The sequence below is a fragment of the Topomyia yanbarensis genome, chromosome 3 (genome assembly GCF_030247195.1).
Source record: "Topomyia yanbarensis strain Yona2022 chromosome 3, ASM3024719v1, whole genome shotgun sequence".
NCBI classification, from domain to species: domain Eukaryota; kingdom Metazoa; phylum Arthropoda; class Insecta; order Diptera; family Culicidae; genus Topomyia; species Topomyia yanbarensis.
The window spans coordinates 191,464,321-191,480,797 of NC_080672.1; the positions used below are offsets into that span (position 1 = coordinate 191,464,321).

At 43.3% G+C, this 16,477-nt stretch overlaps 3 protein-coding genes across 3 annotated transcripts; all 3 read right to left on the minus strand.

The window, feature by feature from the left end:
* Positions 1-2,461: 2,461 nt before the first annotated feature.
* Positions 2,462-3,103, minus strand: LOC131687503 (uncharacterized). The gene has a single exon (XM_058971594.1). It carries the CDS (start codon positions 3,101-3,103, stop codon positions 2,462-2,464), a length of 642 nt encoding a protein of 213 aa, XP_058827577.1.
* A 51-nt stretch (positions 3,104-3,154) lies between these two features.
* On the minus strand, positions 3,155-4,398 carry LOC131687504 (uncharacterized protein K02A2.6-like). The gene is made up of 3 exons (XM_058971595.1): positions 4,207-4,398; positions 3,969-4,027; positions 3,155-3,923 (listed from the first exon to the last, which is right to left on the minus strand). Exons 1-3 carry the CDS (start codon positions 4,396-4,398, stop codon positions 3,155-3,157), a joined length of 1,020 nt encoding a protein of 339 aa, XP_058827578.1.
* Positions 4,399-4,461: 63 nt separating this feature from the next.
* On the minus strand, positions 4,462-5,430 carry LOC131687505 (uncharacterized protein K02A2.6-like). The gene has a single exon (XM_058971596.1). It carries the CDS (start codon positions 5,428-5,430, stop codon positions 4,462-4,464), a length of 969 nt encoding a protein of 322 aa, XP_058827579.1.
* Positions 5,431-16,477: the final 11,047 nt, after the last annotated feature.

Below are 16,477 nucleotides of genomic sequence, written 5' to 3' on the forward strand. Positions count from 1 at the left end.
CGGTACACTAGGTAATCACCACGATGGTGGAATTCGTATTGCACACCAAAACATACCACAATCTGACTTTCATTTAGACTCAGAGATCTTGTTCCACTATACTTACACACGATTCCACAATTTTCCGCATTCGTTGGCTAAATTAAGTGCACTAAACAAACAAAATACAAGCGGGAACACGCCAATTGTTAAAAAAAAATATTTAAACTTAAGCCAAACATGAAGCGCCATGTTTGAAAAACGCAAAAAACAACCATGGACTTCAGCCGCCAGAAAATTTGTCTAAGTATTGAAATTGCCTTTAAATCGCATTCGCAAATTGCATTTGTTCCTAGGGGCAATTAGCACAGGCGAGTTCAGTCAAACGTCAAACTTTTTAAATTGCCTGGCGTTCGTCCGCATTTTTTTTTTGACAGGGTAGCGATGTTGGCAGTGCAGCCAATTTCTTTTTCATATTTAGATATGTTTCTATAATACACAATGTCCGTTTCATTAACAAGCATTTCGCCATATCAAACACTACATATTTCTAGCAAATCTGGCAAGCATATCATATAAGACCGCACTAACATTCATAAATCTATTCGATTCACCCTTCCGCCATCTTGCCATGTGAACATCTCTTTATAGAACAGTCTGCAGACTGCACGCTTTTTATTTAAGGAGTTTAAAAGCAGAAGTTCGTATGTCTTTTAGTTTTTCCTTAAAAAAATTCAAATAGTGCTTGATTTATCGCCGATTCGAGGTGAAGGTCCCCGTAATAGATTTACATGTCGTTTTCGATTGAGAACTTAGACACTAACCCAGGTTAGTTGTTTCAAACAAACGTTTTTATTAGAACTGAGTTGGGTTCTTGCAAAACAGCGGTGGTGTGAGCGAATCCGAAATATATTTCAGGTAGGAACCCAACTCGGTTTTCAGTTCAGTAGCGCATAACCTAGGTTCGAAACTGGCTTCAAACGGTTTGACAACTGTTAGGTCCGAAACAGAGTTAGTTTCTGCCTCAAGCAAAAACAACAATAAACGCAGAATCACTGGTCAGTGACATTCTAGTCATACACGAGAATAGTAAATTTGAATATGTCAAATACGCTAACAGGCAAACGTCACAAATACACGTTTAAATACAAATGTTCTTCAAAAGAATTCGAAAAGATTTTGATTCATATAAATTCTATTGACAGGTATTCGATCAGAAAGAAACTAATATATGAATGGTAAACAAATGATCAATATGTCGAGACTTTATTCAAATATTCAGCGTTACTTAATATATTAAATATTTACGATACAGAATTAACGAATTCAAATTATTTTATTAGGCAACTTGCATTGATCATGATGCCAACACTGCGAAATGGGCCCTGTGGTAACGAAAACAGTATTCCATTTGTCAAATTCGTAGACGTCATTTGGGCTCCACGCTCCAGAAATCGCTTACTAGTACAGACACTTTATATAACAGACTTGTGGAGAGAACAGTAAAACTAGCAACCATGCATGTAAACTGGCATCACGGAAGCTCCCATAAGCTTTGCATGGGCTTCCTCTAGTACTTCCCCTCTCAAAACCTTCATGCTCGTTTGGCTGCACTTTTTGACAGTCCGTTTGGCTGCAATTTTTGACACTTCGCTAGTCTGTGTATAAAGTGTCTGTACTTACTAGTTGTCTTGTCTTGTCTTAGCTAGAGCACTCTAGTTAGAGTGTGGCCAAGAGGCCATGACGTATCCAAACGAACATGGAATTTGACGTATACACAATAGAAATACGTCAAATTTCATGTTCGTTTGGATACGTCATGGCCTCTTGGTCACACTCTAACTAGAGTGCTCTAGTCTTAGCTGGTAGGATGGTAATGGTTGCTAATTGATGCGCGCAGTTGTATGATAAATAGGGCATTCAATTCAAGTTTTCATTGCGCTGAAATACAGTTTTTCACTATTCTCGGGTTATTTTTGCTATTATCAGTTTCTCGGTGATGGTTTGGCCGATTATCACAAATGCCTCAAATTAATGGTATATTTTCCTGCTACAAAATTTCGTAGTTTATATTTTCGCAACCGATGCATGGTTCCGGAAATATAAACTGTTAATCGTCCGGTCACATGAAATTCCCATATAAGAAGGAACTAAAAAATTCTAAGAAATCGAACTCGAACTTTAGATGACAAATTTTGTACCGTGTAAGTCCCCGACACTTGCTTACGGATCGTCTCTATATCAGGGGAATAAAACGCGAACGATAACAATTAAAACAAACTATATTTTATCGAACACATTAAAAGCACGGTACAACTTTATACAGGACGTAAACAAACTGAAACTGACAACCACAAAAACATTTCATTGATGCGCTTATCAGGCATCACATATTGACAGCTATGCAGCCGAGTTAGAGCCTAGCGCTGAACGGGGTACTAATTAATACACCGCGATAGCGTTGTCCTCAACATCTCCCCTCTTAATAAAGGTGGTACGGATCAAACCTGTTCGGCGGTCTTCGGGTTCGTGAAGAACGTCTAGGTAGATTTACCACGGATTCGACTTCGATGGCGGATTCGAATTCGGTTGATATTGATGTTGTTGATGTCGATGACGTTGATGGGAAAGCCGAGACTTCCTGCTGTGGTGTAGACGACGCAAGCGCCGGCGCTGAACCTAGCAAGGTATGCTCGGGACTGGAGACAGGTGATAATTCAGATCTGCTCACAACAAGGGACGGTGCTGGCGTGCCAGAAGATTGATTTGGTAGATGCCAGGCACCCAACAGAATGTCGAGCGGTAACGAATACTGACGAGAGGTGGTTTGATTGGTAGGTTGCTTTGGTATCGAGTCAACAGCTAGGCGACTTCGGAGTTGGTTGATATGGGAACGCAGCATTCGGCGATCATCGACCCATACGTTATACATCACGTCTCCTATTTTTTCGATGATTGTTCCAGGAGCCCACTTCCAACCGTTACGGCCATAAAGCTTAACGTAAACCGAATCGTTCCGGCTGAAGAACCTCGGCATTGTGTGGTCATCTGACGGTGCCACTGGAGTTCGTACCGCTGGGGGACGTAGCAGCTCGAGACAGGTGCGTATTTTGCGACCAAACATGACCTCGGACGGCAACTTTTGGTCTGGCAATGCCCGGTTGGGTGTACTTCGTTACGTTAACAGGAATATGTCTAACGCTTGCTGTATCGATCCTCTCCCCTCTCGAATCTTTGTAACAGCCCTTTTGAACGTGTCAACAAATCGTTCAGCTTGGCTATTTGATTGTAGATGAAACGGAGCAGTTGTGAGGTGTTCGACGCCGTTTGAGGCGCAGAAATCTGCGAATTCAGCTCTCGTAAATTGGGTTCCGTTGTCGCTGACTAGTATAACAGGCATACCCAACCGAGCAAACAACCCACCGAGAATGCTGATGGTTGCCGCCGAGGTTATACGGGACGTTTGGATGATTTCTGGCCACTTGGAGAAGGATTCGACGGCGATCAGGTAATATTCGCCTTCGATTGGACCAGCATAATCCACGACGACGCGCTGCCACGGAGCGGTCTGCTTGGGCCACGGCACCGGTGAAGAGTGAGGAGGTGACCTGGCTACGGCCGCACAGTGTTGGCATGCCTTGACGAAGTTGACGATGTCAGCATCCAAACTGGGCCAATACACGTAGCTTCGAGCGAGGGCCTTCATACGCTGCATACCAGGATGGCCACAATGAAGCTGTTCGAGGCATCGCTTGCGATGGAGCGACGGGATGACGAGCCGTTCGGCAAACATGATGAACCCATCTACCACGGAGAGTGATTCCTGTCTGGCTTGGAATCGCTGGATGTCGGATTCTGAATGTTCAGATTGCGGCCAACCGTGCTGAATGTGATGGTAGACTTTTCGGAGCAGTGGGTCTGCTTGGGTGCTTTGTGCGACGGCTCTGAAATTGAGAGGCAAAACTTTAACTGTATGAGATACTACCGACCTGAGGTCCTCTTCCAGGTTGATGTTGGCGATGATATAGTCCTCATCGGGTTTGACGTGCTAGTTGATCAACCTCGAGAGTAAGTCTGCGTCGCCGAACTTGTGGGTGGGCACGTAGACTGGTATTCCCTTTTTAGAACCAAAGATACGGAGCAAAGGCTGGTGGTCGGTTTTCAAACGAAAGTGCCGTCCGAAGAGCATTTTGTGAAACTTCGTGACGGCGAAGACGATAGCTAAACCTTCACGATCCGGTTGGCGTCGCCGAACTTGTGGGTGGGCACGCACTCGATGTCAAAATCGTAGAGCAGTAGATTGAGCGCAAATCGTTGGAGGCGGTAGGCTGTGTAGACCGGTATTCCCTTTTTAGAACCAAAGATACGGAGCAAAGGCTGGTGGTCGGTTTTCAAACGAAAGTGCCGTCCGAAGAGCATTTTGTGAAACTTCGTGACGGCGAAGACGATAGCTAAACCTTCACGATCCGGTTGGCTGTAGCCTTATTCAGCTTTTGTGAGTGCTCTGGAAGCATGTTGGACGACTTTGATTGTGCCGTCGGGGAACTTGTGGCTAATCGTTGCCCCGAGCCCAACGGAAGAAGCGTCGGTAGAGACAATGATCTTCCGCTTCGGATCATAATGTGTGAGAAGTAGATCCGAGGAGAGTATTTGTTTGAAGTGCTCGAACGCTCTCTGGCACTCATCAGTCCACTGGAACTTCGCATCGTCCTTGAGAAGGTTGTCCAGCGGATATCGTAACTTGCGCATATTGGGAACAAACTTGCCGTAGTGGTTGATAGCCCCAAAAAATGATCGCACACCGGATACATCGGTTGGAGGCGGCAGCTTGGATATCACTTCGATTTTGGCCGGATCTGGACGTAAACCGCGACTGTCGACAATATGACCCACGTACTGCACTTGCTGCTTGCGGAAGGTGCATTTATCGACTCGAATGGTGAACCCGAAATCCTGAATTCGTTTTAGAACAGCCCGCAAATTGCGATCGTGGTCTTCTTCAGTTTTTCCGCCGACGATGACGTAATCGAGGTAGCCACACGTGCACTGCAGACCGGCTATCATTGCATCGATTTGCTGCTGGAAGGCACCAGGTGCGATCTTCACACCCGGCGGGAGGCGGTTGTAGGAGTAGAGGCCACGATGCGTATTGATGGTTAGCAACTTACGGTACTGTTCGTCGACTTCCACCTGCAAAAAAGCGTCGGACAAATCGATCTGGCTGAACACCTTACAGTTAGTCAGCTTGGCGAAGATATCGTCCGGTAGGGGAAGTGGATACTGATTTGGTTGGAGCGCAGCGTTAAGCCCCGTGGAATAGTCTCCACAAATTCGAATGGAACCATTGGCTTTACGGACGACAACGATCGGAGCAGCCCACTCCGAATATTCGACTGGGGTGATGATATTCAAATTTTCCAGTCGGTCGAGTTCCTGGTCAACGGCATACATCGCGTACGCAACCGGGCGCTAAGGGCAGAAGACGGGTCGAACACTTTTTTTCAGCTCCAACTTCACTTTAGTTTTGCTGCACAAACCGAGCTGATCGGTGAACACGTTTGGGAAAATCGATTGTAGTGCAGCGGGTGCCGCAGGAGAGTCTGACACATGACAACAGAAGGTGTCCATGGGCACGGACCAAAGGTTGAAACTCTCGACCAAATCGGAACCGAGTAGATGTAGTTGTTTCTCGGTAACACGAATCAGATCACGTCGTGTACTTTCTCCGATTGTGACGTCACACTCGAATTCCCCATCGAGTGACAAAATGTTACCAGATGCTGTCTTCGCTTTGACTGTTGCTGGCAAAAGCGCAGGACTACCGAGTTTCTGCCAACTCTCCCTGCTGATGACGGTGATGTCAGATGCAGTGTCAAGTTGAAGTCGAATATCCGTTCCAGACAGGCCAACAGATACAAATCTGTGTCGCTGCTCCACGCTGCATACGTCGACCACCACCACTTTGGCTGAGACGTCTCGCTTCTTACGTCTGCTTCCAGGTTTCCGAGACTTTGCACTGTCGCAGTATCCTTCACTATGTCCGACTTGGCCGCAATCGGAGCACTTATGGTTGTCGTAACTACAGTCTCGGACGAAATGTAATGCACCGCAAAGCCAACAAGGATAACTTGGCTTCCTACCGGTAGCACTCGAAGACAGTTGTGGTGACTCTAGGTCACACTCACCTAATCGCTTCCCACCAAACTTCTGTATCGCTTGCACTTAGTTGTATGGTGCCGCAGACTCAATCATCGCACTGTCGTGTTTAAGGTTGTACAGACGTTGACACTCCTCGGAGAGCTGCTCCAATGTAACGTCGTTATTGTCCTCAATTTTTGTAACGAACGAATCTCGACGTCATTCTCCGATTTCATACCACACAAGTATACTAAGCATTTGAACTGTTCTTCCGTGAGCTTTCCCAGTTCAAATTCTACGCAAGCCTTGTTTACCCTACACGCGAACGCCACATGATCCTCAGTAGGATCCTTCGCGATTTGCAGACATCGGTATCGACGACTGATAACCGACTCTTTCGCTCCAAACAGGCTCTTGAGCTTAAAACTGAATGTTTGTAAACAGCTGCTGCTGAGCTGCAGAAACGGGAATGAACGGCTGCTGCTGCTGCTGGTGTGTAGTCACAACGGGAGCGAAAAATTGCTGCTGCTGGTGGGCCGATGGTGCGGGATTAATCTGCTGATTCAACTGCTGCCGTTGATTTAATAGTCCTGGGGGGTCAACACCATTTTGTCCGTTCAAGTCACTACCGTCATTAGCCATCGCACTCCACTTTCTTTTCTTCCGCGCGGGTGACGAAATGTTGGGTTAGTTTTGTTTATCGGCGAATAAAACTACCCACACTCGCGAATTCTCGTCGCCACTTTTGTATCGTGTAAGTTCCCGACACTTGCTTACGGATCGTCTCTATATCAGGGGAATAAAACGCGAACGATAACAATTAAAACAAACTATATTTTATCGAACACATTAAAAGCACGGTACAACTTTATACAGGACGTAAACAAACTGAAACTGACAACCAGGGATGCCAAAGGTGCCGGTAAACTACATTTTTTCGGTATATTTACATTTGCACAAGCCGTACAGCTCGCTACAGCGACGCATCACTACAGCTCTTGCCAGAACGGTAGCCAAACCGAGTACATTTTCCCGTACAGCAGTAGAATACATTTTTGTTTTGCTGCTGTACTCCGACTGTTCGGTGAGAGTGTAGCGTAGTAAAGTTTGTTCTCTCGCTTTGTACACTTTTCTCTGCATAGTCAAAGGGAGAGGACCGCACACGAAAGCGTTAACGCCGGTCGTGGCATAAACGAACCGCATTCATTGTTGGCGTTTGTGATGGTAAATATTGAATAGATTAAAAGTATTAAAAAGTGTAATATAAGAAAAGAGAAGCTGTACCGCTCGCATCTGTACTGGGGGCAATATTTTTTGTCATGTTACTGCTTTGCTTACACACTGCCGTACAGCGCTGGGCGTCCTGCAATAGCGAACGACAGTAGCGTTGAAAGAGAAATGAGAATGTATGCAGAAAAATTACAGCCGCAGAATAGGTAGGCATTTTGCATCCTTGCTGACAACCACAAAAACATTTTATTGATGCGCTTATCAGGCATCACACATTGACAGCTATGCTGCCGAGTTAGAGCCTAGCGCTGAACGGGGTACTAATTAATACAACGCGATAGGGTTGTCCTCAACAACAAATATTTTTAAAATGCGTGAAACATCGAGATTTTAACCAAACCATTTTTGGTTAAACACCAACCACCATTTGGGCATAAAGTATCCTTCATTCCTTCCTATACATTATGCGAACATTATCGTGCTTCTCCTACCAGTTGATCAAGACGACCAAACTCAAACCGCTGATTACTGGTTCAAGTTTTCGATTTGGTCTTTTTCTTTTACAAAATTTTAGAACTCGAATGTTGATTTCTTTTTTTTGATGTAGAATACTTCTAACGTTTCAATATAGGGGTCCCGTTTCAAGATTTTCTACCAGAATTTTACCCGATTTTTTAAACGTGAATATCTGCCTTTGTACTGAATAAAAAATAGGATTATTACGCTAACTGATTGGAAATATGTACAACAATTTTGTATCCAATTCGGTAGTATGTAACTTCCTTCGTTACCGCCCGCTCAGTCGCACGGAACTCTACCCTAACCCAAGTGTCGGCACAACCCTCGCCGTGTGGTTTCTCAATGTGCAAAGGGGTAAAATCACTTTTTTGATTCTAACCGTCGTTTTATTTGGCACTCTAACCTGAAGGTTCCTAACGTCCCTAATACCCTACTAAAAATCACAAAGAAATTGACTTACGCTTGTAGGTGTGTAAAGTGTAGGGCCCGTTGCGCACCTGCCGCTGCCGATGTCCTCTACCGGTGACTGTAACTCGAGCCAAGGCGATCTTCTTCCGGATCCCTGCTGGTCTAATGGAAGTCGTACGTTCTGGAACTCGGACGCTCAACCGCGTTGAATCGGATGGCCGGTTGTCAACTCGTTGACCCGGAAAAGCACGTGGGTAGGCCTCCCGGCGTCGTCACTGGTCTCGATCCGAAATATGACCCGTAGTTGACGATACTGCGAACGTTGCGAAACCTGATTGATTTCGGTTGCATCGACTTTAATAGTTTAGTGGGTTTTCACTTTATTGCCACCAATCGATGATAGCGGGTTTTACTTATAAACTTTTTTTCCGAAAACAGAGTCCAAGTTTTAGTCGTGTGGATGGTTTGCTGTTCCAAGTCCAAGTGACGATCGGTCGGTTGCCGAGTTTCCCGGAACCCTGCCTCCGATTTCCAATTGTTCAGCCGTGGTTACCGAACTCAACTTTAGTTCTCTGGAGTATGGGTGTTGGTGGGTGTTTGTGGCGTGTAGTGTTGTATGAGCTGCATATAAATCCTAGTTTGTGTAGAGTTTTTCAATTTGATCGTTGTGCCGTCTAGCTAGCTGGGGGTTTTTTAATATTTCAATTTTATGCATGTTAATTTTTAATTTATTTTATTATTATTTTTATATTTGACTTCCAAATCTAATAGTTCGTTTTAATATTTATTTTAATCCTATCTAGCTAAATAATATTAAGTGATTTTTCCCCATATATATTTAAATTAATCCGTAGGGTCATGATAAAGTACAGTGAACCTGCGAAAAGTGAACGAAAGGTCACACTACCAGATCGCTAGGGGAAAACTTATTAATGTAATTAATAATTTTTTGAAGGAAAACTTCTAGAAACACAGCGTAATGCCGCAAACATAACAAATACCATAAAGTGGATTTAACATTTAATTTAACACAATTGTCATAATTACCAAACATCACTATATTCTTATTATTAATTTATTCGATTTTAACTTAAAGTATACAGAAAAACAAAGAAAATTACTATTTACAGTTCCGGAACATTATTCACAACACAAAAGTCATGTGAATTGATACATTCAGTTGATGCAATCGATTTGCACTCCGACAAATCTAACACTAATAATCGCGCGCGGGGTACGTTCACTGATCACGAATGATGGATCGTAAGATAGACTTATATGAACACACAGCAAACACATATATAATCAATTGATATAACAAAAAGAAAATATTGATCAGCGGTATAATGGGTTCGATTCGGTTGGGTTTAAGAACAGCCTGCTTTGCCGGCAAAGAAGACGAACACTATCACGTTGAGAACAATTGGCCAATGATCACTCTTGCGGGTAAATGTCGTCGATCGTGCGCTTGGCTGGTTCTTAAACCGAAGTAAATCAATTTCGATGAAAATTGTGCGTGTAATTAACAGTATTTAAATTAATTAGGGAAGATGTTGATCCCCACAGGGATATAAGATGATTTTCTTTATAATAGTGTCCATGTGCATCAATAGTTTAATCCTCTCGATCGTAACCTGTGAGAACGCTGAGCATCATTTCACTGGTCGATATTCAACATTTGCTTCAACAAGATCAAAAAAAAGTCAACGATCTTGTATTTAGCGGTAAATAATATCCACATAGTGAAATCGTAATGATTAATCATTTAACAATTGTATTTTTTGTCCAATGTAGTTACCTTTTGTAAGCGTAAAAATATTGCTCACCTCAAGCTTTCGTTTCATTGCTCCCGGGAAACAAACTTTGATCATGCACAGTGCTCGCATAGTGGAATAAAACTCGGAAGACTGCCAACGTATCGATCTCTAGATGACACGTAACAAAGATCGCACGTTAAATTATCACAAAATTCGCCGCCATATAACACTAATGCAGTATTCTTTTTATTTTAGGCCTTTAAATCGCCAGCGGAAAACACACCTAGGCTTTTCCCTTTCAAATCACTGACTTCCTAAGAACACGTTCCCTTTTTTTTCACTATCACACATGGTTCATAGACTTCGCCCAACTTGGCATTAAAGTTATCGACAGCTGATGACTGCCGGAACGTACGTTTGAACACTCTCTGACCGATACTAAATGTCGGGGAGTATCTTTTGTGCCTTAGATCGTACTTCCTCTTCGTGTTTTCGTGCGCTTTCTGAAGATGATCGACTACCCTTTCGTCAACTGCTCGACTTATATTCTTCATCCGTCCCATTCTATCTTCTTCTGAAAGTTCATTGACCGGTTGGAGTCGCTGATCCGAACCCTTTGTTGGTATTTCGTGACCGAAGATCACTCGGTAAGGAGTATATTTAATAGTAGAGTGAATTGTGTTATTCAAAACAAACTCTACTTCCGAGATTCGTGTATCCCATAATTTCTGATTTTCTCGCACATAGCTTCTGATCATCGAGTTGATCGTTCGATTCAGTCTTTCTGTGGGATTAGCTTGGCTATGGTGCCTTGCACTTGCCCAGTGTTGCACTTCATATTTGGAAAGTAGTCCTTGGAACTCTTTCGAAAGGAAAGTTGTCGCATTATCGGAAATAATGTACTGGGGAACAGCCAGTCGTCTAAACCAAAGCTGTTCCAGAATCTCACAAACACTAGCTGAGGAAATCTTCCGAACAGGAGTCAAGAGACAAAATTTCGAGAACACATCCATAAGGACAAGTAGATGCGCGAGAACTTCTTGGAAGAGATTGGATGTAGTCCATCGTGAGGATCTAAAATGGCTTGGTGGTGACACGCTGGTTTCCCATTTCCGGCACTACCGAAGTAGTTGAGTGTTTGATCCTTTTGCAAGTTTCGCAATTCGAAACGTACCGTTTAATGTCGGCCGTCATGCGAGGCCAATAATACCGTTTTTTGATTTTCTCGACGGTTTTATCGTACCCAATGTGAAAGGAATTATCGTGTTCTTTGATAAGGATGTCAATTCGTTGCGACTCAGGAACACATAATTTCCAATCAAAAACGTCGTCTAACACATCGGTTTGCGAAGACACATAATTATAGATTTAGTTATTATCGATTTTAAACTCCATATATTTTTCAGGTTCGCTCTGAATTGCTACGAATAATCGAGAATACCATTCAGATTTGGCATCAATTTCAGATATCTCCATCGACCGTGACAAAGCATCGGGTACGATGTTATCTTTCCCTTTTCGATGTTTCAGTACCATATCGTACTGTTGCAGTTCGATACTCCAGCGAGATAGTCTAGATGAGGTTCTCCATTTAGACCGCATTATGAAGGTCAGCGCTGAGGAATCGGTGACCAACCTAAATTGGGTTCCCTCGATATAACACCTGAACTTCTCGATGCACGTGAGTGCTGCTAAACCCTCTTTTTCTGCGGCGTGATAATTAAGTTCAGTGCCTTTCAATTTCTCTGAGTGATAAGAGATTACTTTCTCATCACCGTGTTGGACCTGCGTTAGAACGCCAGCTATTGCGTGGTCGCTCGCATCGGTCTGCACTGTGAATGGGAGAGTGAAGTCTGGGTTCGCCATTACGGGAGCGCTAATCAACTTTTCTTTTATTGCTCGGAATTCCATATCAGCCTCTTTGGTCCATTGCACCGATTTGGGTCGGTTTCGCAGCAGATCTGTTAGAGGGGCTGTGAGTGCGCTGAATTGGTCAATAAACCGTCGGTAATAATTTACCATACCGAGGTATCTGCGCAACGCACGAACAGACTTTGGCACCTCATACGCGACAATCGCATGGACGCGATCCGGATTGGGCCTCAGTCCATCTTTTGATAAAATATAGCCTAAATAAGGTAATTCCGGTACACAAAATTTTTGATTTTATCAGGTTGATTCGTAAATTAGCTACCCGCTATCTTTTAACTAACTCTCTCAGTTTTTCGACATGTTCTTTAAAAGTTTTGCTTGCGACAACAATGTCGTCTAAATATACAAATATATACGGTTCTAGCTCTCCAAATCCCAGCACGATGTCGATTAATTTACTCAGCGTCGCCGGACTATTCACCAGCCCAAAAGGTAAACGCTTGAACTGAAATAACCCTCTACCAGGGATGGAAAAAGCGGTGAAATGTCGCGATTCAGGACTTAAAGGGATTTGCAAGAATGCTTGACTTAAATCGATTGTCGTTAAATATTTAAATGACCCTAATCTACTAAGGATGCGATTTTGATGCGGGGGTGGATAAGCGTCACGCTTAGTGCGCTCATTAAGTTTCCTCGCGTCAAGACATAAACGAACAGCATCGCTGTCCCTTTTGGAAACTGGCACGACGGGCTGCGCCCATGCAGATCGCGATGTCTCTACAATATCGTCGCGAATCATGTTATCTAAGGCATTGTAAATTTTCTGCTGGATTTGTGGACTCCGACAACAAAAGAAACGAATCTCGTTAATCCGTTAAATGATACTGGAATTTCTATTTCTCCTGACACAGCTACTGGATTGCCTTCGGCAGTTATCAATGTCAGGTCGGATGGTGAACATTTCAGGTTTAGATTCGCCACTAAGCGTTCTGAACCTTTTCCTAGAATATTTCGATTCGTCCCACTGTCCAACAACGCTACCAGCTTAATTCCGAGCAGTTAGATTCGAACGAATGGCCTATTATCTCCATGTGGGTGGAGAAATATAGTGTTTACCTCCTCCTCACATCGTGAATGAGCAATTCGTTGGTAACCAAGCTGAGTGAGAATGTCGTTGGTAGCTACAATTTCGTTGATAGGAGGACTTACAGCTAAAGCACCTTGACTACTCTGCCTCAGTGAGCAGTCTTTTCTGCGTTTTTTGTTTGACAATGCCCCTTTCTGAATAAACCCAGGAAAACCACAAACTTCACAAAAGGTTTGCTTCTCCTGCTTGCATTGGCGAAAATTATGTCCAAAATCGTGGCAATTGAAACACGTTCCGTTTTTGACTGGAACATATGATTTCAACACCTTTTCTAGAGAGTTGAAATTTTTACTTGGGCCAGGTTTACTATCGTCTGTTTTTCTTTGATTACTATCGGTTTTTAGATCCGCAGGTTTTCTATCTGTGGACTGCTGTTTATAATCGTTTCGAAAATTAGGTCTATTGGAATTTCTGAATTCCCTTGGAAAGATCTCTCCCTTTTTCCATTGCCGGTAGTTATTCTTACCCTGTGGTCTTTTATCTGTCTCTATCTCATTCACTTGCCTATCACCTCCTCTTAAACCTCTACCGCTGTCTTTGTCATTTCTAATATACCACTGCCAGTTAATCGAATCGAAACTTTTTCCGAACTCTCTCATTTGGACGATCGTAATAATATTAGCAGCAAGCATTGCACTTTTATATTCGGAGCGGAGATTGCGAAAGAGAATTTGAAATCTCTTCGATTCATCCAAAGAAGTTGTCATACTACGGAATATACGAGTCATGTCCAAGTAGTAATCTTGAAAACGTTTCCTTGCACCTTGCTTTCGCATATGTGCTTGGCGTTCGTACTGATAATCCAAATCTGGAGGAAGGAACTCACGCTTGAATTCATCCACTAGATTAGCCCACGTTTGGAGTTCATTATGTTCATTCACCTCCATATACCATGATCTTGCCTTACCAAGGAACAAATGGTAAGCAGAGTTGTAAAGTTCTTCTTCTGTGTAACCTTCAGATCTCGCATTGAACTTAACTTCTTTAAGAAATTCATTTAACCTACGTCCACCGTCTGTACCATCGTAACGAATTTTCCATTTGTGTATAGGAAGTCGCTTATTTGTACTATCTCGAGCTGAATACTCTCGGTCGATAGGTTCACCTTTGAGTGGTTTTGAAGGTGGTAATAAGTTGGTTTTTTTCTCATTGGCAGAAATCTTGTTTGTAAATTTCTGGTCCTTAGCCAACCAATCCAAGAATTCTTTATAAGAGAATTTTGGTTTTGGTTGACCGGAAAGATTCGATTCATTTGATTGGTCATTTCCCAAAGTTTTGTTCAATTGAGTACTGTTTTTCGATTGTTCTGGATTTGTTGTCTTATTTTTATCGGCTTCTATAAGCTCCATTCGAGACAATAACTGTTCTACCATCTCCCGCAACTGTCTGTTCTCTTCTTGCAATTTAGTATTTTCAATCTCTACTCCGGTATGCAACCAGACGCACCGGCCTCTTCATCGTCACTGCTTAGTTCATCCGCCTCCCGGTGGGGTGGTGATTCGGGTGGTTCATTTTCGTTTTCCTAATCGTCATTTTCCTGAATTTCAAGATCACCGGGGTTGTCAGGATGCTGGGTACCGTTTTGTTCGTTTTGATTAGTGGGTTCTGTTAAATTTTCGCTTTCTGGGAGAGCGTGTTGTATTCAGAGTATGCTATTATTTACCAAATCGCTTTCTGCTCTTCGAACTTCAGGGTAAGGAGACGAAATTGAATAGTAGTCATTCAAAAGTCTCACATACTGTCCTGCTAAATCAGAGACGGTATTTTGATCAGGCTCTTCAATCGCATGCGCTTTGATTCGCAGCGTGCGGAAGAGAAAATGAAGAAGTCCGGATTTAAGTCTTTGATCTGGTACTTTTTTGTTTGCCTGTTTTCTAACACCTGTTTAATTTCTGCTATCCTATTCGCACACGTTTCAAGTTCGTCTAATAGAGATTCCCAACCTTTTTCGTATTCGACTTCTGTTGCCTTCTCTTGTTTTTCTCGTTTCATTTCTACATTTTCTTTCCTGCACACCTCGTGGTTCGGAATGTGCTTCGATTTTACGGATGACCAACTCATACGTCAGTTCATCAGCCAACAAATGCGACACGTTCAAACAGTAGTACTGAATGATGAAACGGTCCATTATACAGTATTTTCTATGCTTACACTGAGAGAAAAAAAGTAATTTCCCAGAAGGAATAATCGATTTTTCACTGATACTAAGCACGTGTACAATTTTCATCAAATTTGTTAATCTAAATAAATTTATCGTTTTATATGGTTTTTTATTTCAATCGCTTGGTTGAAAAATCTGTATGTTCTTTAAATAGGCCAGGGGTTTGGAACTAATAGCTACTTTCTCCGTATTTTGGTCACGATTCACACACGTGGTCTACGCTCCGTCGGAATCTGTTCGATTAGTATATATTCTTTAAATCCACTTCGCGGTAGATTTGAAATGGCGTTATCTATCAATTTTTGCTGAATCTGGGATCAATTACCAGTAACACCGGCGAAAACGATGGTTACTATCGTTATCCCCCCCTCGCTTAACCTCGAAAAATAGTGAATATTTTTCGTTGGTCGCCAAAATGTAACTTCCTTCGTTACCACCCGCTCAGTCGCACGGAACTCTACCCTAACCCCAGGGTCGGCACAACCCTCGCCGTGTGGTTTCTCAATGTGCAAAGGGGTAAAATCACTTTTTTGATCCTAACCGTCGTTTTATTTGGCACTCTAACCTGAAGGTCCCTAACGTCCCTAATACCCTACTAAAAATCACAAAGAAATTGACTTACGCTTGTAGGTGTGTAAAGTGTAGGGCCCGTTGCGCACCTGCCGCTGCCGATGTCCTCTACCGGTGACTGTAACTCGAGCCAAGGCGATCTTCTTCCGGATCCCTGCTGGTCTAATGGAAGTCGTACGTTCTGGAACTCGGACGCTCAACCGCGTTGAATCGGATGGCCGGTTGTCGACTCGTTGACCCGGAAAAGCACGTGGGTAGGCCTCCCGGCCTTCGGAGAACGTCGTCACTGGTCTCGATCCGAAATATGACCCGTAGTTGACGATACTGCGAACGTTGCGAAACCTGATTGATTTCGGTTGCATCGACTTTAATAGTTTAGTGGGTTTTCACTTTATTGCCACCAATCGATGATAGCGGGTTTTACTTATAAACTTTTTTCCGAAAACAGAGTCCAAGTTTTAGTCGTGTGGATGGTTTGCTGTTCCAAGTCCAAGTGACGATCGGTCGGTTGCCGAGTTTCCCGGAACCCTGCCTCCGATTTCCAATTGTTCAGCCGTGGTTACCGAACTCAACTTTAGTTCTCTGGAGTATGGGTGTTGGTGGGTGTTTGTGGCGTGTAGTGTTGTATGAGCTGCATATAAATCCTAGTTTGTGTAGAGTTTTTCAATTTGATCGTTGTGCCGTCTAGCTAGCTGG

Bases quoted from the DNA above. Each gene is read 5' to 3' on its own strand.
- LOC131687503 (XM_058971594.1), bottom strand. From the start codon at position 3,103: ATGTTTGGTCGCAAAATACGCACCTGTCTCGAGCTGCTACGTCCCCCA.
- LOC131687504 (XM_058971595.1), bottom strand. From the start codon at position 4,398: ATGCTCTTCGGACGGCACTTTCGTTTGAAAACCGACCACCAGCCTTTG. The intron at 4,028-4,206 runs GTTTAGCTATCG...TTGATCAACTAG, and splicing joins ACGCCAACCGGATCGTGAAG to CACGTCAAACCCGATGAGGA. The intron at 3,924-3,968 runs GTCGGTAGTATC...TCTCAATTTCAG, and splicing joins AACCTGGAAGAGGACCTCAG to AGCCGTCGCACAAAGCACCC.
- LOC131687505 (XM_058971596.1), bottom strand. From the start codon at position 5,430: ATGTATGCCGTTGACCAGGAACTCGACCGACTGGAAAATTTGAATATC.